Source organism: Embiotoca jacksoni, unplaced genomic scaffold (genome assembly GCF_022577435.1).
Source record: "Embiotoca jacksoni isolate LCO1_2020_lvr unplaced genomic scaffold, fEmbJac1.0.p SCAF_25, whole genome shotgun sequence".
NCBI classification, from domain to species: domain Eukaryota; kingdom Metazoa; phylum Chordata; class Actinopteri; family Embiotocidae; genus Embiotoca; species Embiotoca jacksoni.
The window spans coordinates 3499148-3511528 of NW_027185376.1; the positions used below are offsets into that span (position 1 = coordinate 3499148).

The 12381-nt window shown below is 41.9% G+C and overlaps 1 protein-coding gene across 3 annotated transcripts in view; it reads right to left on the bottom strand.

The window, feature by feature from the left end:
- The window catches only part of LOC138204413 (dnaJ homolog subfamily C member 13-like), a 31323-nt gene extending 19803 nt beyond the window's left edge, over nt 1-11520 (bottom strand). For all 3 annotated transcript variants that reach the window (XM_069159667.1, XM_069159666.1, XM_069159668.1), the window contains exons 1-7: nt 11348-11520; nt 8373-8453; nt 2016-2091; nt 1242-1391; nt 736-777; nt 412-612; nt 86-295 (exon numbers count right to left, since the gene is read on the bottom strand). In XM_069159667.1, coding sequence (XP_069015768.1) covers nt 86-295; nt 412-612; nt 736-777; nt 1242-1391; nt 2016-2091; nt 8373-8440 — 747 coding nt within the window. In that variant the 5' untranslated portion in view covers nt 8441-8453; nt 11348-11520. The remainder of the gene's footprint in view (nt 1-85; nt 296-411; nt 613-735; nt 778-1241; nt 1392-2015; nt 2092-8372; nt 8454-11347) is intronic.
- Nucleotides 11521-12381: the final 861 nt, after the last annotated feature.

Genomic DNA, 12381 nt, shown 5'->3' on the forward strand with positions numbered 1-12381 from the left:
TAATCTAGAAACTATTCAACGTGTCAACCACATCTATTTAGACAGACAGCACTGAGAAGAACACGGGAAGGCAGAGTGTTCTGACCGGGTGTCGCGGCGGGGTGATCTTCTGCACCACGAACTCGGCCAGAGAGGTGATGCTCTCGTCCGAGCTGTATTTGCCCAACCTGTCCGTCACGAAATCCTCAAAGGTCAGCGATTCCTTCCGCAGTCGTAGCGTGATGCCGATGAAGTTGCCGGCGTGTTCGATGGCGCAGCGGATGATGTCATCTCGATGCTCTGAGGCAAACATATGCTGAGAAACAGAAGGTGATGAGGTAGGGAAAGGAAAATTGTAACTTTTTTTTTTTTTTTTTTAAAGACAAAACACAGGAAAACAGATGAAGCACACCAAACTCCGTGAACACATACCAGCCTGCTGAAGCCACCGTAAAGGATGCAGAAGCCTCCCTGGTAATCGGAGACCTCCACGAAGCCCTCCACATTTCGGTAGTCGTAGGAACACACCACCCGGTTGGTGTGAGGGTCGATCTGGTCGATGCCGCCCGGCGTCACCTCTAAGCTAACGGGCTTCCGCGTGTCACTCCAGTGATGCTTGTAGCAATTGTAGCGCTGCGTGTTGTGAGATGGTCAGTGTTATTCAACTTCATCGCACAAGCAATCATATTTTGAAACTGTTAACTTTTATTTTGATATTCATCTACCTCTTTTGTTTCAGTGAATATCAGTACTTACCCTGCCAGTTATCTTTCCCTCTGAAAACTCTGTTCTGAATCTCTGTTGAAAAGAAACAAATAAGGAAACTTTAGGTTACAGAGGTAACCCCGGTTCTCTGAGTGAGGTAGCTGTAGAATCATCCCTGCGTTACAACTATAAACATACTGTTTTTAACATTGCGAAATTAAAACTACATCTATGGGGAAAAACTAGTGCCTGCCATTTTGAAACACTTCAGCATAACCTCATTTCTTTACAGCAACTAACTATCTGATTCACATCTGTGCTAAAAAACATACAACAAATCAAAGAACGCATTCCTGAACAATTTTCTGAACAGCACAGCAGAATCTGTGACCACGAGACAATTAGAAAGCATGAATAAGCCACATCAGACACCACGTCTGAGATCTTTTTTTTTTATTTATTTTTTTTTTTTTTTTAAGAAATATGTGTACGAGGTCTGTTCAGTCACAGTGAATGATGGCGGAGCCGTCGTGCAGCTGCGAGTGCTTCTTCCTCACCAGTGCTTCTGTGAGCAGCTCCGTCCGGTGCTCCGTTGAAAACTTGAGTGTTTCGGACTTCTTACCGCTGCCTTTGCGGAATGTGAGGTTGAACTCTGTCCCCTGACCTTTTCCTACCGGACCGATACCACAGATGTCTCCGTAAGGCCACTGGCAACGAAGACACAACAACAACAGGAATAAACACATTGATATAAACAACCGGTGACCAGTGAAAAACAAGTTTTAGCAACACTTTACTGAAAGTCCCCCTACTTGGCATTTAGAAGTTAGTACACGAGCATTGTTCAGTACAGATTGAGAACGCTTCAGCTGGCAGTCACAAAATGGGCCTTCTACGTAATATGTTGGGTAAATTGCGCTCTGGTAACGTAACTCCACTATAAGTACTTGTTTTTGCCACTGACAGGCTCCGATTCTTAATATAACTTTATGGAAAGGATCCCTAACCTAAAACAAAAGTCTCGCTCTTGTCCTAAAGAGGCACTCTTACTAAATAAATGAAGCAATTTAAAAAGAAATTGTCAATTAGACCCAAAATTATGCAAAATAGGGTCCAGGATCAAAAATGCCTATGTTTTCCTTTAAAGGCCGAGCAAAAGTTATTAAAACTTTCAACTCTTAGCAAACAAGCAATGCCCTTCATGTGGATTTTTAATAGTCACATGGAGCCAAGAACATGACATCCCACAAGCACCTGTGAGGCACTGATGCTACTGCATGGACCTGAAAGACGACGGGGGTTCCTCTTCGACACGCTGCACGCATACTGACCTGATTCGTTACTTCTAGCGTGGTGGGGTTGTAAGTGGTAATGCCATGCGTCCCCACTGAGAAGACTCGCTTGTACCTGGAACACAGAGAGACGGCGTGAGTCGGAAACGTTGGCCTTCCCGTCATCGCCGAGCACACCAACACCGGCAGCCCCATAACATTAGCAGTGAATGTGGGAAACGGGGGTGAATGCGTGCCAGTCTTGTCAAAATGTAAGACACAGAACTGGTTACCATGACAACTCTGAACATCACTCGAGGTTTTTCTACGTGCCGTGTATCTCGCAATGTTAAATAAAGCGTAATTACATCCGACAGAGGGCAGGAGGAGGCGAGATGTGCGGGTCCATTTGCAGCCCCATCGTTGCCCTCTCGTAAGCTCGCGATGAGTCAGGGAGGTGTGACATCACCAGTTCTCGGTTACCTGATGATGTCATCCACCTTCAGGTTTAGTATTTCAGTATTCTTGCCGTCACCATTCAGTGTCGACGTTTTAATACCAAACTGAAGAAGCACAGCTGTGATTTGTGAATATTTACCAACGTCGCTCAGCTATTAATACGACAGAATCTGATAGTTTTATTCGACATTTTTATGCCGAGTAACATCAACACGAAAGGTCACAACTTATCTTACGTTAGCGGTTTTGTATTGAGTCACTCTTTGACACTGACGACAACGGACACTAACTATTCAGAACCGTTATGAGAGCGCGGCTTTCTCACAAAGTAGGAAGGAAGTGTAAAAAATGTGTTCAGTCAATGCTTTGCCAGTTACGCTGAGTGACAGAGTGTGTACGAGCAGACAGGCGTGTGTGCGCGTATGTGTAGGCGTGTGTGCGTTGTGTGTGTGTGTGTGCGTGCACGTGTGTGTGTGTGTGGTTAGACTGTAGGGTGGTTAGGCAACAGTTACAATTTGGCCCAATTCATGAAGTTTGGCCGAGTGTGTTTGATTTGATAAATGGCTCATTTGACGCTTTTAGTTGTGTAAAAAGTTACGTGTAAGCATGAAAGAGAGTTGACGTGTTAAATATGTATTGTATTTGGTATACATGTATGTTCATCTGTGTGCGCCAATGTCCTTTCAGCGCCCAACACCTTTTTTGGTCTGAAAACCAAACGTGCCAAATTTCCTTTTCGCAGATCATTGTTAGCCCTGGATAACAAGGGGTCTGGTGAAGTTACCATTTAGGAACCTGGTCCATTATCCGGTACCGAAATACAGAGCAAAGAGAAGTCAAATAGAAAGGTTACTTCCACATAATGCATTTGTACTTGTGTATGCATTACGTGACTAACGCAGGCCGACAGGACAGGCAGCAGCCTGAGGCGAGGCCGGAGTGGACCATTAGCTCAGCTCCCTTCTCAGTCTCCTCCCTTCTTCACATTTATACAAATGTCATGTCGGTTGGGGGTCCATTCCCCCGTTACAACGACACTACAAACGCACCATCTCTCTGTGCTTCTTTGTTTTCATTTTGTTGTTATTTTGGGACAATAAGTCTGAGGGTGCTGCCTCTTCTACAACGTCTTGACCTTGGTGCTAAGTGGCCGGCTGAACTTGGGTGTCAGAACAAACCTAGTTAATTATTCATTTTCTTTGGGCTGACTTCTTTTTTTTTTTTTATTCTATCTTTGTACACAGCCTGGAAATATCCAGATTTACCTGACAAGAGTGTGTTTATGAGGCTTAAAAAGGACAAATTGTCACGTTTCCATACATCTTATATTCAGTACTCTAATTTGAAAGATTTAGTAGGTGCAGAGTCTTTGAACTTGAATAACAGCATAAAGACGATCTGTGATCATTACAGAGGTGTAGCTGAGCTGGAGTTTTGCTGTATATAGGATGTTGGGATGAGTTGCAATCAATTGAGTTGAATTGAAACAACTTTACCCATGTTTTTGGATGACTCCTACAAATTATGCATGATTGAAACAGCTGACCATTTTACAACTCATGCTGCTGTTCAGATTTATGATCACACAAAGATAAAATAAATAAATTTAAAAAAAATCAGCAGAAACCTCGTGATAGTAAACTGCTTATATCGCTTAAAATCGTTTGACATAATGAAAGAGAAAACACGTCAACTGTCATGAAAAAAACAAAACAAAAAAAACAAACTGGTTTGCCTTGAAAAATAGTCACAATGGTCCTTTAACTTTACCATAAAGGAAATTTAGGAGGAGAAAAGAGCACGTTGCAAAACAAGCTTTATACGCACAGTTGATAAAAAAAAAAAAATGTGTCAGCTCTAAGTAAAATACTGTACAGCATGTCTTTAAAGCTCTTTTTTCCACTCTTACGGTTTCATAATGTACCACATTAGGCAACTTCCTGTATCTGACTGAAGTCTCTTCACAACTGCCTCTCCGCTTTAAGCAGAATGTGCTTCGTTTCTCACAAAGTGGACTGAGCTCCAGATTTGCTTGACTTCATAAAAAGCTGCAGTAGGACAGCACGACATAATCCTGCACACAAGACCGCACACAAAAGCCAGATTTCAGAGTCAGAGGATTCTGAGTGTGAGAACCAGACTGACCATACAATCAAGGCAGCTAATGCAAACCTAAATACAGAATTTAAACAGGGCATGAAACATGGTTAGACCACATCCTGTGCACCAGTATGTAAAATAGCTAGATTTTCTTATTGTTTAGGTGATAGCAAAGTGAAATATGACAGCATTCAAAGAAGATTTAAAGTAGATTTATTTGCATCTTAATGCTTTAAAAGACAGAAGTAGAAAGAGCGATACTATAAACTAAAAATGTTTACTGAATGAAAGGGACACGCACACGAGTGGATCTAATTTTCTCTACAACTAAAGTCACAAGACTTGAATTAAACATCATGAGCACAGAGAGGCGGAAAATGCTGCTGTAACACTAAAGCGGTGCCACACCAGTGAAGGTCTACTGTAATCCCAACTGCTGTGTCTAGGGTGAGATCTGACTGTAATTAAGTCTCTCAGACATCTATTCCTTTTTGAAAATGTGATTCTATCAGCAAACACTTTGAAACAGTTGTTTTAGACATATGAAGAGGAAACCAGACAGGAAATAGGGGGACACTAAAGCAACACCACATCGTCACATTTTTTTTTTAATTTCCCTTCAAAGCCCTGCAGAAAACTCCTGATCAATCTGCCACACAGTCCAATTTATGAAAAAGTCTGCCACAGACACACATGAACACTTCTGTCAAACTGAACAACTAGAAGCTGCAGCCTGAGTCTATACAGACATTTTAATTAATGTAAAACTGGACCATTTTAAATCAAATCTGAGGTTGATATAAGCATTCAGAGTGAAATGTCCTTCGCACAGATTTAGTGCTTAAATAAATTGACAGATTAAAGTCCCTCTTCTGTCATTGATTGAATCCTAAAAACTCATCCCCGGTTATTAAAAGTTGATATTTAGAAGTTTTTGTCCACGAGAAGAAAATCCTAAAATATAACTCTCCACCTTTGCTGTCATTCAGTACATGTAGATCTGTGAAAATGTAAACAGTAAACCGCCTCACCGCCCACCCATTCATCAACAACACGGAGCGCTCCAGTTGACAGGACTAGTTCCTGAGGCTCGTGACATATGAAACCTCGGCTGTCTCGATCGGTGTTTTTCATTCTAAGTCTGACTTCCGAAACAGAAATGTGCAGCCATGACGTTGGCAGCTCAGTTCGCTCACGATGTGTCTTCCAGCATATAAAAACACACCACATGGACTTGTTAACAAGGAGCGGGAGGACGCTGAATAGTCAAACATGCATATAATTCACATGACAAAGGTATCTTAGGCCATAAAGGACACACACTCGTCACATACAAGCCTATTTAAAGTTTGCTTTTGGGGACGTGTTCTGTGTTCACAGTGAAGAGGTGTTTTCCTTACTATAACAAGAATAGAATAAGAATAAGAAAAATGTAATCAAAGATCACATTAACTGGTAAAAGTCAGGATAAGATTAACAGGATACGATAATTACTTCTCGTAATCTATCACCCACTAAAGAAAAAAGCAGCCCAAAATATGCAAGCAGGGTTTACCTTTCTATTAAAACACTGAGGTGCAGCACCCAGGTGGGTTTTTTTCACAGCACCTTAGTCACTATAGCTTCACTATAGTTATTTTACCCATGTTTGGTGATTATTATTTCAATGGCAGACAGTGCATTGCATAACAAATAGTCCAAAATTACATGAATTTGTTTAGTCAAATTACTGCCCACGACTCCCCACCTCCAGCACAGCATCTAAGTAATCTAGAAACCAGTGGAAAACCGTGTGTAAGATTGGTATACAGTGAGATATATCCTAATGTAAGACTTTCTCTCTCTCTGTTGGCCTATCAAAGCTGTGTGTGACAGATCCACTAAATCGCTTTTCACTTAAACTCTGGCTGCCAGATTTCATACACTTGTGTCAGCGACAGTCGTTGCACATCACTGATAAACCACAGGATTAGATTTCACAACCGGCGAATTAAGTTTCATTTTTTATTGCTCCCCGCTCACTTTCTTTTTCACGGCTGCCCAATCACACACGTCGTTCTTTTCGCTCTCCCGACTTTCTTTTGTTCTCTCTTCAGAGGGTCAGTAAAACCACCTTCAAATGTTGATATCAATAATTTAAGTAACTGATAAAAAAAAATAAAAAAAAACACCTGCCCGCTAAAGCAGTTGTGTATGACCCACATTCGACCCAGGTCTCTGACGTACATCAGCGCTCGTTTCTGCCGGACACTTCAGGGACCATTAGCAGGATGAACCCCTGATGATGGCTAATGCCCCCGCAGCCCTGCTTAAGTTACAAGAGTCGATGGCCGGCGTTAATGGGACAAAGACATTTAGAGAACAAGTATTGGTAATGTGATCCCACCGGCTCAGTGCTCAAACTGGAGATTCTATTAGCTTCTAGGTAGGGCCACCAAGTACCGACGTAGTTTCTAGTTGCAGACTTTAAGTGGCCCGAATGTGTAATTTATGGATGGGATAATAACTCGTATAGAGTATAATGTGTCATCTGCACATGATGCACATTCAGATATAATGTATGTTTACAATCATAGATGCAGTTTGTTGGCCCCGTTCTCATATAATATAATATCAATTCACATTGTTTTCTGTCATCATTTTTACACTGCCTAAATGTAAGGTCAATATAATAATAATAACGCCACTTGACACTGTACATACAAGCATTATCTAAATTAGTGGGTACGTGTACACACACACACACACACACACACACACACACACACACACACACATCAAGCTTGTAGTTTTTGTAATTTTTCTTTTAAAGAAGATAGTACACATGAACGAAGACCTGTTTACCGAGTAATATACTGTATTAGATCAGATGTCTTGTGACAACAGAATAAGATTGTTGTTTTATAGCGCATTCAAGTTATAATACACTGTTTACAAATGTTCAATCTATAGACCAACACTGATGTCAAAAGTGAGTCGCCACTTATGGTCCCTTTTATGAAAACAGTCAGCCAAGCATCACGCCAAAGCATGTAATACACTCGCCAGTCCACTAGAGGAAAGCGGGTCATTTGGCCCCGCGTAAGCTTAAAATGACGTGACACCGTGTCATGTGACCAAGGTCAAGTGATGGAAGTCATTTGACAAAGTACACAGGCACCAAGGCAAACATTCAGAGACGGGTTGGGGTGCTGGGACGGAGTAAAATAGCAGACTTTCACCCAGGAGAGCAGGGTTCGAGTCTCTGACAACGCGATGTGTGTTTCTTTAACAGAAATCTTTTTCCAAACACTAACCAGGTAATTTTGGTGCCTAACCCGAATCCTGTGGTTTTCTTTTCCTAAACCACGGCAAGTCAAAGCAAAGCCGTCACACTGACACGCTGTCCTCTAGTGCGCTGGCAGATGTACAACACTCTTTGGTTTGATTCTGGGTTGAAATATTACAGTGACAAGATAGAAAAGGAATAATATCTGTACCCTTGGGTAAAGCAGCTTTTCATACTTTACTCTCCAAACAACAAATGAATGTCAGTACAAGGACGTCACACAGCAGAAGACTAGTTCTGCCCTGTGTTCACTGCTAGTGTCTGTTTCTTTGGGGAATATTTCATAAGACAGTGAAGCTCTAAAAACTAAATAAATACACTGAACCCATCCGATCGGTGACTGCTCACATCGGTCTGCAGACCGTTTAAGATAAGGAAGTCAACACAATGGAAGCGCTGAGTCAGGATTTTCCCAAAACTCCTTTAGATGATGATTAAGAAAAGAGTTCTGGTTAATTCTGCTTTGTAAGTTAATACAAAGAAGATGTGAAATAGACAATACTACAAGCCCTGAAAAAAAAAGGTCTTACTTTCCCCTCCAGGAGTGTTTGGTGGTGTAGAAACAGGCCAGGTCTTTGTTGTCTTTGACGACATTCATCTTTCCACAGGACCTACAACACAGAAGGAAAGTTATGATAAGGAGGATAAAAGATTAAACCCTTCCACAGTGAAGTAAAAATTAATATTTGAAAGATCTGAATTTCGGCATTTTTAAAAGTCCTACATTTTCAGGTCTATAATAACGAGACACAAAGAAACTTGCACCCTGACCTTTACAAGTCATTACTACATCAAGTTTATGAAACACATATTCCACTGAACCGCGACGCACACTTCACACACTCATTCAACATTTTTTTCAGCTCAGAGGGAGAGACTCTCACCAGACAGTCTCCGAGCTGCAGACCTAATAGTGAGTAAACAGTGATTATCCAGAAACCGTCCATCGCTCCATGACTGACTGATTCTTCACTGGTGTCACTAAGTTATAAAGCATGGCGTTAATACAGCTGCAAGCATGTGATTTTCACCTTCTTATAACGGTGCCTTTTCTTTCTTTTTTTTTTTTTTTAAATACATCCTCACTTTCTCTATCACGGTTGCATTTTTGCAGGCTCGCTTGGATGGAACTTGCTCAGCACAAACAGAAAGGAAGTGGACATCTCCACTCCGTGCTGATATCCCAGGCACAAAAAAAACCCAGTACAATCAGCACCAGCTGAGCATGTGTCAATACAGTCTGGCGTAAAGGCAGCGTGGATTATTGATCCCCTATAAATAAGCAGAGGTTGGCCTTAGTCTTCGTGTTTGGTCAGGTGCCTAATTTAAATTTTAAAAAATCATTGTAATTTAACTTTAAAACTGGCTGCTTAGTGGGATGGTTTAGTGCGATAGCTGGTGACAGAATGGTTTTTATATTAAAGGTGAAGGCTTCAAAGACAAACCAGTCACCAAAACATAGAAGAGCAAAAGGAGGGAATAAGCACCTCTCCTATCCATAGTGCAGTAATTTGCTGGCGGCTGCACTGTGACAAGGGGAACCTGTGTCAGCACTCTGCCAGGATCCTGGAAAAAAAAAAAAAAAAAAGAACGAAAAAAATCTGACTCCAGTTTTCCTTCCGCTCCATTTCAGAGTGCAAATGAAGCAGGACGAAGCAAAATAAGACCAAATTATTCTCTCATTCGTTCACCTCGGGGGACAGGTGTTTGGTGTCCACAGCGGGCAGGCCTTTGGTAGAGAATCAAAGTTCTGCACACACCACAGGCGTGTTTTATATCAATATTATTTTCCTATGCACAATGCTTCACAAGTACTGCGGCTCAAAGAAAAGACTGACGGCAAACTGGACATGTTGGCATCAAGCATTGCATAGTTTGCGCTTTACTGCAGCACAGTCGTGCAGCTTTAATGATATTACTGTCATGAGTGTGCTGTGATGAGTGTTAAAAAAAAAAAAGGGGGCAGATTCCAGGACTGGGTCATGTGATTGCCCCTCCCTGTCCATCTTGCTTGTATGCAGATCAATAGCAAATTATTCGTGGGCAATCCTTGACAGATCTGACCAAAACGGGAAAAACATAAACACGAGGACGGTAAAGTTAAAACAGATGGAACACAATTTACACCAACTTTTTCCAAAAAGAGCCCAAAACCTTTTCAGGAACATCAACAAACACAGTTGTTTTTTTTGGTTTTTTTTTTATCATTGTTACCATAACATTTGCTGTTATGTGGATATCTGTGACAGTTGGTGCAATCCCAAAGTGCACACTGGCTCTAGCTTTCAATCAAGTGGCTCCGCTAATTTAATTATTTTATTTAATTTAACCGACTAACTAGACTGCAGCTACAGGTTATGCAGTGTGTCGCATCACAGTTTGGTCCATTATACCGTGTAAACAGCTTCTTCTTTTTTTTTTTGCTCTTCCTATTTATGTGGCTTTAATTTGCATTCTCACAGCTGTAGAGGGGGGAAAAAAACAACAAAAAAAACAAGTGGGATCACCTGTTTCCTTAAGAAAAGTAGAGATCATTGGTAAACTGCTTCAGCATCAGTGTTGGGTACAAGGGTCAAACTATCATGTGCCTTTAACATCAGTATACGACCCAGTTAAAATGGCCTTCACTCTGAAGTTATAACAATATCTGAACTGTAAAGTTAAAACGAGGTAAAAGCATTGGCTGACAAAAAAAAAACACACATCTGGAGCTTCAGGATCACATCAGATATTCCTTATAGGCACGACAAAGCCAAACAACAAACACCATGCTACTAAATCTTTTTTTTTTTTTTTCCTGCCCTGAAGATATATTGCAACCCCCCCCCCCCTCCCAAAGTATGTGAAGCAATCTATCTGCCAAGACAGGAACTACAAGGTCAATAACTTACACCGCTTTATCTTCTGTAAACGATTTCACGAACCTACTTTTTTCCTGCCGAATGTAAATACGGAAGTAACAAAACAAAAAAAAAAAGCCGTTGGGAATATCAAACGGATTTTTTTTTTTCTTGAGTTCATTTTTACACTGATGATCCCCGCTGGCATCTCAAAATCCGACGAGTAAATAAATCACCAAATGACAAACGTTACCTGGCTGTAAAGTCTCGTTTCATCGCAGCAGGCCGACTCGGTTAACGGTCTGGCTCAAAACAAGCACCCGAAACACGGGGTTGTTTTTTTTTTTTGTTTTGTTGTTTTTGTTGTTTTTTTTTGCGATGTCGACACTATTCCTCCAACCTGACCGGAACAACAACAGCCCGCGTTACCTTTTGTTATCTGTTATTTGTTTACCAGATGCAGGGAAAATAAATAAAAAAGGGGGGGAGCTGCTGCTGCTGCTGCTGCTGCGGCCAAATTGTCGGGTTAGCCACGAAGCTAGCGGCTAACTAGCCCACCGGTCCGGTTTCAATGGGAGAGCTAGCTCGGCGACGTTAGCAGCGGGGCTCAAATCCAGCAAACATCGGAGAAGAAGACAGTGGCAGGTGCTAACGGGTGGATTTACCTGCAAAAACGCTAACGGGTGTTATTCGTAGCCGTCCCTCAGCCCCCCCCACCCTCCTTCTGAGTGCGGCCGGTGCGTCTTCAGTTTGTCCCCACTCTGATGGCGAAAGGTGCTCAGTTACGCCGTATTTCAGCCCCCCCCCCTCCAACAGGACTCAGGACGCTGCCATATTCCCCGATACCAAAAAAAAAAAGTGCGCTGCCGCGCATGCGCGAGGCCCGCCTGTCATGCGGCCGTCAGCTGATTGGTTTAGTCGGTGAGGGCAGAATGGTCGAGATTCCCGATCCGAGATCAGCTTTGCGCTCTCGCTCTCCTCCGCAGTTTGAGTTGACGGGCGCTGTCGAAACCGATCTCAGAACAGTTAAAGTGCAGCCGTCCTGCTGCGGGACCGGGTTTTAATAGGGGAGTATTTCCATTTGAGCTGCCTCGAAAGAAGAGGATGAATAGGCCACCACGTGAAGACTGGACAGACGAAACGAACACATTTTCCATTTACCAAAGGATCAACTATAAACGGACTGAAAACCTAATTACTACAGTCACGTTGCTGACATGGTTTTGGTCAAATCAATCCCAATCAACTAGAAAATGGATTACATCTGGCTGTTTCTTCTTTTTTTTTTTTTGCAGAGGAAGAGTTTGAAATACTGCACAAACCGCTCAATTTAAGTCACTCATTTTACAGTTTTTTTTAATAATTTTTTGCACTGGCATCAGTAGCCTGCTAAATAAATTGTTTAACCTGGGTTAAAGATGACCATTCTGCCCTCTAGGGACTCTGCCCCATCAATGCAGCAGCACGCTGAGTTCAGAAGTAGTACAGTAGCAATCTATTAAATATAGCTGGCTTGGGTCTAAATTAAATAACAACCAGGACACTTTACTTTACCAAAGAGAAACAACTTTACATAAACATAAAAAATAAATGCAAAAAAAAAACAACAGCATTTTCTTGTCCTACCTTTTCCACTTCCCACCAAACAGCTGCCAGCAGCCCACAATGCTTTATTGTTTCTGCCGCCTTACTTTGTTTT